At 33.3% G+C, this 13148-nt stretch overlaps 1 protein-coding gene across 1 annotated transcript in view; it reads right to left on the bottom strand.

Moving 5' to 3' along the window:
• LOC149903615 (venom carboxylesterase-6-like) overlaps positions 1–7194 on the bottom strand; it is a 28692-nt gene extending 21498 nt beyond the window's left edge. Inside the window, exons 1-2 of the mRNA XM_090108970.1 lie at positions 6970–7194; positions 89–185 (exon numbers count right to left, since the gene is read on the bottom strand). Coding sequence (XP_089965096.1) covers positions 89–185; positions 6970–7191 — 319 coding nt within the window. The 5' untranslated portion in view covers positions 7192–7194. The remainder of the gene's footprint in view (positions 1–88; positions 186–6969) is intronic.
• Positions 7195–13148: the final 5954 nt, after the last annotated feature.

Genomic DNA, 13148 nt, shown 5'->3' with positions numbered 1-13148 from the left:
TCCTCTTTATAATATTAGTGTAGATTAAGTAGGAAGAAGCCAGAAGGTTATAATTAATTTAATTAAAAGCTCATTTAAAACTACCCACCAAATACTTTATTGTAGATAGGATCGTATTGCAGGCAGTCTGAGAGCGTGCGCGTCGCGTCCCATGTGCCCAGCCATGGTTTCATTGATTGCGGTTCCTGTGGGGTAATATTATAAGTATGACATGAAAAGAAAGATTAAAACTATTTGAACATTTGATGAATAACTTCTCTGAAGCTATTCATATATATTTACAAACACTTATAAAAAAGAGCGTGTGTACCTACCGAGCACACCTGTCAAAAGTGAAACTTCTTTCAAAGGTTCAAAGATAGCAAAATCGTTGCCTTACTCAATGACGTCTGTTTACCGTGTCTATAGATGGGTCTCAATAATAGATTTTTTCATTAGAAGTTAGAAAATGCTGAAATTTTGATGTCGTTTCATCAAAACTTTTTATCTCAATCAAGTCAATTATTTGTTTTGTAACTGTTATAACTTTAATCTTTTATCAGCTTTTCTTATCTGGAAAGCTTTGCTTCTCGAGGGTTATCTTGACCAAACAATTAAAGTTAATCTACTTCGTAACAAAACCTCTACAAGAGTCAATTTATCATTGTACAAACTAAGACAAAATACAGATCATTAAAAATACACGGTGAAAGTAAACACTACCTAAGTAAACAGTACCTACAGTTACGCTACAATATAAATCCCACATTTGTTTATAAATATATAATTTCGATTCAGGCTCACGTATTCCCCCAATTACGTGTAAAATGTAAGTAAATACGTACATAATTAATTGGTTGATTCAACAGAAGTAACGATTGTCCGTTACCACAATATCAGTGATATTTGTTGCCTAATTGGTGTGAAATTGTCATAACGAACTGAACATTTTCAGCTCATTACGTATTCGAAATACCAACAAGGCAAGGGCTAAGAGCCGCCATGTTGTTTTTTTGTGTGGAGCTCAATTTGAAAATTCTAGAACATCCTAGAATGTCATCGAATAAAAGAAATACCAAAAAGGCAAGGGCAAAGTGCCGCCATGTTGTTTTGTGTGTGTGGAGCTCAATGTGAAATTCTAGAACGTTCTAGAATGTCATCGAACAATGGAATATCGAGTTTCGAAGTTGTAGATGTTGTTTGCCCTTATCTTGCCGAACTGACCAAGGCATAAAATAAAAGAGATTGTTTTCAGTTTCATAGTTTCTACGGTATTATTTGTCTATTCAAAAAAAACTAGTAAAAATAAAACAAAGTCATTATCAAGTTACGACGTGACTAATGTAAATACAAAATACCGACACATCAACAATTATAAATTGATGACAATCGATATTATTTTCCATATTGCTCCCCAGCTCTTAGACTAGAATTCTATGCGTCACTGGATTGGTTACCATTTCATTGGAGTAATTGTAAAAGCGAGACACACCTACATGAAATATACAACGAAATTTAGGCATAGCAATATTTGGAAATGTATCTAATGATTTAGAATTTTAGAGCATGAAATAGTACCTACATTTGTGGTAATGTCAATATACTCATCATATTTTCTTCATATTTACAATTATTTGCTTTCTGTTTATATTTTGTAATGCCTTCTCATAATTGGATAAGGTTTTTAACTAAATACAGCAAACACACATATTAAAAAGGCAAGGCATTATTAGTGAAATTTAATTGAAAAATACCTAGTTTTGTTTCTTATATAAAAAGCCAGACCGATTTAACTCACATAATTTTTGTTCTGTTTTACGTACATATAACACTTTATTTTATTAATAATATTATTTTAATATTATATTACAGAAACACACAATTCAATAAAACTGTATATATGTATTAGTAGGTATACCGTTTTCCCTTGAAACGTTATGTCAACGATACGGGAAAATGAAAACACCACGATATTTCATTTCGATGAAATTTTGGATCCCTTTTGGCTTAAGAAAAATGTCGTATAATTTTGTAATACATTATTTTCATATATCTAGCTATATTGGTTTTTGTTGCGCACGTAAAACATTTTCCGATATATTTGCAAATATTGTTGTCATATATCAGCCAATTTATATAAAACCTTCATGAATTATACACCACAACCTTCCTTATGAATGATTCTACAGGATTCTACCAATTGATGTAGGTACCGACTTATTTGTACTATACATATTATAATCTTCTTATATATAAAATTCTCGTGTCACAATGTTAGTCTGCATACTCCTCCGAAACGGGTGGACCGATTCTCATGAAATTTTCTGTGCATATCGGGTAAGTCTGAGAATCGGCCAACATCTATTTTTCATATGTACCACGGGCGAAGCCTGGGCGGGTGGCGGGTGGCGGCGGCCGCTAGTATTTAATATTATTACACAAATTAAATTAAACTAAGACATTCATTAAACAATACATTTTTTATACGATTAAAAAAGTTTTCACATGTAGGTACACCAAATATATTGAATTAAAAATAAATAATTATTTGCATTAATAAGTTGTTTTTACTATAAGACTTGTTTGTTATTGTAAAACAAAAACTTATGCGAACCTTGAATTTTTTTTGGAGATGCGGTATCCTATTCACATATCGTTTCTTATGGTGTTGAGAACGTTCGTGATGATTAAATTTCACGAAAACCGTGGGAGCCGTTTCCGAGATAGCTAGCAGAGCGAAGAAACAAATTTATAATATCTTAATCGGGTAATTCGTGTTGTGGTAGTAAAGAAAAGCCATGACGCATTCCTTAGAAATTGTTTAAGTACCTACATATAGTTTCAAGATTCTTCTTTGAAAACGCGGGCGAAGCCGCGAGCGGAAAGCTAGTGTTTATAATTTAAATATTATATAAATATAAAAAAACTACGGAAGTCATTTGAATGAAAATTACTATTCATAAAGATAACTAACAAACAATAAACGAAGATGTATGTATCTTCTATTTTTTATATCAAATAAAAAAAAAAATTAAACTATCATCTTAAATAATAACGATAACATCTTTCCATTGTTATGTTGTATCATTGTATGTAATTTAAAAAAAGTAATGGTATTTCCTTATACTTATCGGAAAGTGCGGTAGTTTTTTACGGGTATTACCTAGCTGTTTTATTTATTTAACTAGCGGTCCACCCCGGCTTCGCCCGTGGTACATATTTCGCAATAAAAGGTAGCCTATGTTCTTTCTCGGGGTTTAAATGTGCCAAATTTCATCAAAATCGGTCCAGTAGTTTATGCGTGAAAACCATGCATACATACATAATTACAATTCTTTCCTCTTTATAATATTAGTATAGACCATAGAAATCTAAATAACAAGATATAGACATAATTATAAGATTAGTAGGCGTAAGAGATTTGTTTATAAAATAATTTTAGTTGTGTTATTAAAGAATGTTTGGAATCTAATTTATTTATTAACAATAAATATTATTTAATGGTATTTACAATAACATAAAGCTACATCTTATTATTTTTTATTCACTTTACTAACAGCATTTATTTAATTAATTATTTGTTAAATATATTATGTAGTCTGAATTGGTCTTTTATGTTATTACCACAGACTAATCCATACTAATATTATAAATGCGAAAGTAACTCTGTCTGTCTGTCTGTTACTCAATCACGCCTTAACTACTGAACCAATTTGCATGAAATTTGGTATAGAGATATTTTGATATCCGAGAAAGGACATAGGCTACTTTTTACCCCGGGACATAGGATAGGTTTTATCCCGGAAATCCCACGGGAACTGGAACTATGCCGGTTTTTCTTTGACTGCGCGGGCGAAGCCGCGGGTGGAAAACTAGTAATAATATATGTACTACGTATATAATTATTACTTTTCAATTTGCAAATTGTTTACCAACACTATTGTTAATTATTGATGTCGCGGCAATCAATTATGTATTATTAAAATATAATTATTGTTACATAATATTATCATCGTTGTAAAAATATTTATAATTAATCTTATCTTCTTTCTTATATATAAAAATGAATCGCAAAATGTGTTGGTAAGCGCATAACTCGACAACGGCTGAACCGATTTCGATAATTCTTTTTTTATTATATTCCTTGAAGTACGAGGATGGTTCTTATGTAGAGAAAACGTAAATATTATGTACCACGGGCGAAGCCGGGGCGGACCGCTAGTATTTAATAGAAATTGATGTATTTTACGCGAGGCTATAAAATAAAATGTAAATTTATGATGAAATAAACATATTCTGTGTAAAAAAAATAATAATGTTATTTTAGTTCAAAATATAATGAACGGGAGCGAAGTCGCGGGTGGAACCATAGCATTATAATGATTTCGAAAGTACTGTCTCTCTTTCTATAATTAAAGGTACAAATAAAATACAATAATTATAATCATTATAATACTGTAATTAAAACCGTAAATGAAGGATAATTTGCGGTAAACCGAAAAGTATTCAAGTTACAATTATAAATGTTAAAATTAATTATTTCTCGTAACTACGCAAGTCATAATGAATAGAGCAATATTTTTGGTTATTTCACATCATTTTTTCCTAATTGATGAACATGTTATGAGACATTTTATGAGAAGTTAATGTGTTTTTAGTGTACATATTTAAGGCTTCGTCGATAGTTTCGTACTAGGCTGAACAATTAGAAAGCTAAAAATATGTAATGTAATATGTAATCTTTAATCTTAATATTATAAAGAGGAAAGGTTTGTATGTATGTATGGTTTTCACGCATAAACTACTGGACCGATTTTGTTGAAATTTGGCACAGATAATCTTTAGACCCTGAGAAAGAACAACCTTTTATTGCGAAATATGTACCACGGGCGTCCGTCCAATAAAGTATTACACGAACATATTAAAATGTCATCTGTAAACTGTAAAATACGGACAATTACGATACATTTTTGAAATGGTAGTTTAATACGTTATTCGATGAATAAGTTTTAACCAAGGATTGAAAAATCAACCTTGAGCAACATTAATTTATTTCTAAGTAAAAGATAGACTGAATAGACTGAGAAGCACTGAATATACTGATGTTTTAAAATAAATAAATCAACCCTTCTTACATAATTTAGGGGTATTGCCATCTTATCTTTAATGTTAAATTATTCTTGAAATGAATTCTAAAAAAAAATGGTGTATGAAACATTTATTTTTATTTTTATACACATATTTTGATCGACGACTAGGTATAGACCGGGAGATACTGACACAAAATTTCGAGTCATTTGTAACAGGATGGCGGTTCTACAGGGGTCTTAGTACGCAATGACAAAAAGAAAAACGATGGTGTGAACGCTGGTACCGGCCGCGGCGGCTAAGTCGCGTGGGCGTTAGTCGAACTCGTCGTAAAAATAGCGAAAGTCAAACGATTTGTAACACAAAAATTTTAGAATTTACCGATAGCCCATAAAAAAGAAGTAGGCGGTAGTGTCATGCCATACTTTTCCGGTGTGACTTACAGCCCGCCATACCGACGCAAATGTGTTGATTTAAAAAAAAAACAATTCAACCATTTGTACCAGGCTAACTTTTGCACAGGTAACCATCGTCGTGTAGCCATTTACGAAAATCACCATACCATACTTTTCGGACGATTCCAAATGGTCGCCATACCGCCGAAAATCTGCAAAAATTTTTTTTTTCGCCAAACTTTTTGTACCAGTATTGCATTTGGATTTTTGGAGAGTATTTGATAAAATGTGACCATTATTATATTTGCCATACTTCTAGTAGGGGGAAAAAGTGCTGCCATACTTCATAAATAAATTTATTATTAATTTATAGAAGTGAAGATTTCTACCACCTAGATCTTTGAAATTTTGTATTTATATTTGTTGAACCTCAAACTTATAGGAAAGATTAATGCCATACTGTTACAAATCGTTCAAAATACGAATAAAATCATACAATAAAAAAAAATCTTATACACATTCGCCACCTCCCACAGGTATGGCATTATCACACTTCTATTTATAATCATTCAGGAGTTGTTGAAAAAAAAATTTAGGGTGTTACAAATGGTTCGGCGAAAAAAAAAATTTGCAGATTTTCGGCGGTATGGCGACCATTTGGAATCGTCCGAAAAGTATGGCATGGCGATTTTCGTAAATGGCTGCACGACGATGGTTACCTGTCCAAAAGTTAGCCTGGTACAAATGGTTGAATTGTTTTTTTTAAATCAACACATTCGCGTCGGTATGGCGGGCTGTAAGTCACACCGGAAAAGTATGGCATGACACTACCGCCTACTTCTTTTTTATGGGCTATCGGTAAATTCTAAAATTTTTGTGTTACAAATCGTTTGACTTCGCTATTTTTCCGACGAGTTCGACTAACGCCCACGCGACTAAGCCGCCGGTACCAGCGTTCACACCATCGTTTTTCTTTTTGTCATTGCGTACTAAGACCCCTGTAGAACCGCCATCCTGTTACAAATGACTCGAAATTTTGTGTCAGTATCTCCCACTGAACCTTTTTGGTTTTCCTTTTATAAGTTGTTAATAGACATGTATTTTGTAAGTACGTATTTTGTAATAGTTTCATGGAGTACCTAGTGGGATCCGAGCTCAATTATTATAAATAATTGTAAATAATCAATGTAAATTATAATAATGGGTATAAATACATATATGTATATTATACATTATATATATATATAAACAGCGTAATTATTATGTACTTATTAAAGAGTAAAAAAATGATAGTACATGATTAGTTTTTTTTATGTTCCGGTGTTTATGACCATCTCATCTTGTAAGTAATAACTCAAAATTGGTTAATTACTTGAACCATAACATTACATTTTTTATGCAATGTTATATGAAAAAGTTTTGTATTAGCATCGTCACAGAATAATAACTAGTAGGAATCGTTCGACAAATTAAAAAAAAATGGAAGGTATTCGAAATTCAAACTTACCCTGAACCTATATTTTCCAACCGGCGGCCTCGCATACGGGATCCCTTGAAAACTGGCAAACATTCGTCCATTGGTAGACTCCTTCCAGGTGCCTTGTAACATGCCATGGTGCACCCGTACAATGGGATTTGCCCGTTGACCCGCCGCAAACGCTACTAGAAACGACGTTAAAAATAAACACAAATTTGACATTTTGAATCTGCGTGTAACGTGCGCGCGCATCAATCTCCCGCGCTTAACTAATAGATAATAGAGATCTGAGATGAAGTGATTTATTAGTTACGATTTGACAGCTGTCATTAGCTAATTGTTTTTTTTCTATTGTGTTAGTGGTTAAGGTAAATAGATGAAATTATTAGCGGCATAATAAAATGTTCATGTTGATATTTTATGATGGATAAGGACGCTTAATTGCTGATTTTCATTTATGTTTCTAATGATATTTAATTAATTGGTACAAATTTTTGAATTATAATAAATAAATAAATAAATAAAAATAAATAAAACCTTTATTTGTCTCTCTCACAAGGGTTAAAAATGACAATTAAAAATACACATAATATATTAGGCAACCTTATGAGAGCTGGTGCCCGAAGTGGGTTCTGTAGAACCTGTGGTACGGGTCACCAGGCCCCACTTAGTATATCCAAAATACAATGTAGCAGTCGTATGGATAAAATTTGCAGAATTTGCAGCAAGCTTGTGGATAAAACAAAAGAAACAGTAAAATAGTATAAAAATAAAATAACTAAAAACAAGTAAAAAAAAAAAAATAGATGGTTGTTGTGTGTGTGTATGTGCGTATGTGGAATGTGTATATGGGTGTGTGCGTGTATGAGTGAGTGTATAGTGAGGTCTGTAATGAAGTCTGGGCTGATGAATGAAGAATGTCTTTGCTGAAGTCAAAAAAAAACGGGGATTAATTAAAGCGGAAGCAAATAGTTTTTTTTTTTTTTATATAACGTTGCACAAAAGTTTTTCTGTATCATCGTAGTTTAAGGTTTTCAGGTACATAGAGATTTTGATTTTACAATTGGATCGATTGAGAGGGTAAATATTGAGAATTTTATTTAATTTATTGTAAAGATCATTGCCGAGATAACAATAGAAGTTCCGAGATAATCTTATATATAAAAATGAATCGCAAAATGTGTTGGTAAGCGCATAACTCGAGAACGGCTGAACCGATTTCGATAATTCTTTTTTTATTATATTCCTTGAAGTACGAGGATGGTTTTTATGTAGAGAAAACGTAAATATATACCACGGGCGAAGCCGGGGCGGACCGCTAGTTTTGAATAAAATCTAACCATGTGACAAACTGTGTCCTTTCGCCTCTTATCTTTTATCGAGTCAGGATTATACGTAAGTTGCTGGTGTTTCTTAAGGACAGTTTGGAGTATAAAAGACTGTCTTACAGATAGAACGTCCCAGAATCTGTACAGGTCAAAAGTGGGAAAACGATAAGGAAAACCTCCAGCTACTTTCAGTACCGCACGTTGAGCTCTCTCCAATTCGAGTAAGTATGTTTTAGCGGCACCTCCCCACGAGGTAATGCAGTAATCCACTAGAGACTGGCACAGGCTACTGTATACAATCTTAATGACACGACGATCAGCAACGTGTCTAAGTGACTTAAAAATATAAATAAGTTTACGCATTCTGGACACTAAGGCATTGATATGCGGTTTGAAGGTAAGACATTGGTCAAGTATTACTCCTAAATATCTTATACTCTCAGTCCTTTCAATCGGAGAACAAAGGCACAGGGGATTTTCTTGGTCACAGGTATGAGCTTTTAGAGATAAAGAAGGCGGTGGAAGCACATTTGACTTAAGTGCGAAACATATGTATTTAGTAATAATATTTCCTCGACTTCGGTATTTTTTATAGGTAAAGTTATTTTTCATCAAATATGTTTTTTTTTCGTCATAGAAGCATCTTTATACATGATACAATTGTTATTCAATATTGAAATACTAAAATTTAATTGTTGTAGCAATTAAACAAAGGCTAGTCCTTTTAAATTTTATAGAATTCATAAAGTGGTAAGTCCATATTTAAACTTACATTGTTCTTCTTCTTTTTTGTTTATGGAACTTACATTGTTTTCATGTAATCTATGGTGCTAAGAATATCTAAGCCATTCACCAAATAACCCTTGACGTGATCTTTGTTGGAAGTTCAATGGTTAGGGCGTGGGTGCAGTTCGATCCAGAGGTTAAATAATATATGATACTAAACTGACGTTTAGATAACAGACAGGGAAGTTATACCTAGTTAGGAGTTTATCCATACTAATATTATAAATGCGAAAGTAACTCTGTCTGTCTGTCTGTTACTCAATCACGCCTAAACTACTGAACCAATTTGAAAAAATGATAATTTTAACTAGTAGGTACCTACTACGCATTGATATTTTATCACAATTTTAAGAATATTCGTAATGAGTTATGATGAATTGACAATTTGTTATTTGACCAATTATGAATGAATGAATGAATGAAAACGCTTTATTGTACACCATTACAAACAGGAAAAAGACATACATATACAGAAGAGAGACATGCACAAATGGCGGCCTTATGGCTTTAGTAGCCATCTCTTCCAGGCAACCAAACACAAGAAAAAAAAACATAAAATCATGACAGAGGGTGGTGGTAAAGCTATATTAGATTAATAATTCAAAAAACAATATACCTACACATACACATACATAAGTACATACAAATTATTATAAATAAAAACATACATACACACATACATATATACACATATATATATATATATATATATATATACATAAAGCATATATTAAATAAATATCATAATAAAAATATATACCTAAATACAATAAGTTATCACTTTTTATTGTAATGATTATTCAGTAATCGTTTGAAAGTCTCGAAAGTTTGAGCTTTTCTAATTGTGACGGGGAGATCATTCCACAGTTTAATAGCTTTCACAGTAAATGAAGAATTGTAGAAAGATTTGTGAGTAGGAATACATAGAGATAGAGTTTCATGAGAGCGCAGGTTCAGTCCGTGAGTACATAAATACTGAAATTTATCTTTGAGATATGAGGGAGTGTTACGATAAAACAAAACTTTGTAAAGCAAATGGAGTATGTGAGTATCCCGGCGTAATCTGATAGGGAGCCATCTGAGTCTAGCACGATAATCGGATACATGGTCATATTTGCGTAACCCAAATATAAATCTAATGCATAGATTTTGAAATCGCTCGAGCTTATCCAATAGAAGTTCGGTGAGATCGGGATAGGATACATCGGCATAATCTAGGATAGGGAGAAGGAGGGATTGAGCCAGCAAAATTTTAGTCGGAATTGGAAGAAAGTTACGAATTCGTTTAAGCGAATGTGATGCGGCATATATTTTCTTACTGACCTGCTTTACCTGTTCATTCCAAGACAGAGAACGATCAATGCAGAGACCTAAATTTTTAACATTCTTACTGTACGGAACCACAACACCATCAACAGTTATTGGCGGCAGATTTTCCCAATCTAATTTTTGGATGTATTGTGAACTACCGACAATTATTGATTGAGTTTTTATTGGATTCACATGTAATCCATGCTGTTTACTCCAACTTACTATTGTGGCCAAGTCAGTGTTTGTGGTGGAAATAGCCGATGAGAGATCAGAGATAGGAGCTTGAGTGTATATTTGAAGGTCGTCTGCGTATATGTGATGCTGTGATAAAATGTCTTTTGTTATGTTGTTGATATAAATAGCGAAAAGAAGAGGAGAGAGGATGCCGCCCTGTGGAACGCCAGCAGTGAGATTCGACCAGGAGGACAAAGAGTCATCAATTTTAATTCTTTGCCGACGACCACTAAGGTAGCTGTGTAACCACTGCAATACTAACGCAGACATGTTATGAGAACTTAGAATTTTCAGAAGTATGTCGAAGTCAACGCAATTAAACGCGTTGCTAAAATCTAGCAGTGTCAATACGGTAAGCAGCCTGTCATCCATACCAGCTCGTATGTCATCTGTAATTTTAACCAAGGCAGTAGCCGTGCTATGGCCTGGGCGAAAACCGGATTGTAAGGGATTAAGGATATTGTGCTTATTTATAAAAGTGTTCAATTGCTGGTGGACAAGACGTTCAAGAATTTTTGATAGGAATGGGAGAATAGATATGGGACGGAATTCGGAGAAGGAACTAGGATTAGGTTTCTTAGGTAACGGGATCACATATGCATCTTTCCAGACTGAAGGGAATACGCCAGAAGAGATAGAAAAATTTAGTATATGTGCAATTACAGGGATAACAATATCAATTATGGGAAGGATCATAGCACGGCTAACGTTATCACAACCGACTGCTGTAGAAGATATGGATAACAAGCTCTTTTTCACATCTAAATCACTGAAGTGTTGGAAAGAGAAGGATGGGAAAGAGGATGTAGAAGATAAGTTATTTAGTGTCCTAGCTTTAGTTGCACTGTCAAAGTTACATTGTATGTTAGAGAAATGTGCGTTTAGCTCGTCGGTGTTAATTTTGGATACAGACGAGGAGTGTTTTTGCTTGCCAACACCCAGGCTCCTGAGGAATTTCCAGATTTTACATGAATCACTGTTCTCTACTGAAGTATGTATGTGTCGTCGCTGAGCATCCCTACATAACGTATTGCAGCGGTTCCTAAGTCTAATATATTTCTCTCTGGCATCATCAGAACCACTCGATTTAAACTTTCCTTTTGCTTGATTTTTCCTATTGAGAAGTGACTTGATGTTTTCAGTGAGCCAGGGAGCTGGTAAATGTTTTAATTTAATAGGTTTAACTGGAGCATGAACATCATAAAGCTGGGTAATTAGAGAATTAAAAATCTCAACCTTATCATTGACATTGTCACACTGGTTAATAACGTTCCAATCAATTTTTTTGGCATCAGAGCAAAGGCGTTCCAAGTCCATACGACTAAAATTTCGCTGGAGAACAACTTGGGGTTTTGATTTAGGAGGACGAATATTATACGAAAGGAAAATTAAGTTATGGTAGGAAAAGGCATCAGCACTACATTGCCCATGATTAGAGATAAAGTTAGGATTAGAAATAATTATCAGGTCAAGTAAGGACGGAATAGAGTTAGGAAAATGGTGAGTGGGTTGGAGAGGAAGAATATGTAGATTATAGGAATCAATAATTGCTTCTAATTTATAAGATCGAGAATCGCGTTTTAATAGGCAAGTATTAAAATCCCCCATTATTATTGTGTGGCTGTATGAAGGTGTGAATTGTTCCAAGAGAATATCAAACGAAGGAAAGAAGTCAAGAGTTGAAGATGGACTATAAACAACTCCGAGAAGGATCTTAACATGGGACACAATAATTTCTAGGAAAAGGTGCTCCGCTGAATCAGCAGGGGTGGGTTGAGGAGATGAACTAAGAATTGTGAAAGGAATTTGGGAGCGTAAGTAAATGGCAACACCACCACCACCCCGACCAATACGGTCGTTGCGGATCAGACGGAAACCCGGGAGGGAGTAGGAAGAGGAAGGAAGAGAAGGTTTAAGCCAGGATTCGGATACACAAATAGCTTGAACATTACTAGACTCAAACGATGCAAGGAAATCAGTGTAATGCGCCGGGATACTCTGTGCATTTATATGGACAACATTAAATTGTTTTGAAGAAGCAGGGAAGCAGTTGTTGAGAAAGATATTAATAGGAATATATTGTGAAGCAGTACTATGAAAACTCTCCTCAGAGGATGACGAAAGTGAGAAATAGTCGTCATTAATGAGACTTTCGTTCAGAGACATTATTTATTAGACTTAAGAAAAATATATATATATAAGTATATATAATAATAATAATAATAACTATAATATATGTGTAAGTATATAAATAAATTAACCTGTATATTTATAAAATAAAAGTTAATAAACAACAATACTTAGTAAGTAACAACAATAGTAATAAGTTAATTGCAAAATAATAGATACTAACAAAATTAAACAATAAATTACAAATGCAAAACAAAATAATGGGTATATAAAAGATGCAGTTACTATAAAAGACTAATAAAATATATATGTATATATATATATATATATATATTATTTATTGCAATACTTAACTTGATTATGGTTTTCTTTCTTAAATTAAACTTAAAATTTTGAACATACCTTTACCAGAACCTTCCA

Source organism: Colias eurytheme, chromosome 13, assembly GCF_061535395.1.
Source record: "Colias eurytheme isolate Ceu_HAF_F1 chromosome 13, ilColEury1 Martin Lab GWU primary, whole genome shotgun sequence".
Taxonomy (NCBI): domain Eukaryota; kingdom Metazoa; phylum Arthropoda; class Insecta; order Lepidoptera; family Pieridae; genus Colias; species Colias eurytheme.
The sequence above is the reverse complement of the archived record's forward strand: the minus strand, read 5'-3'. Positions and strand labels throughout refer to the sequence as shown.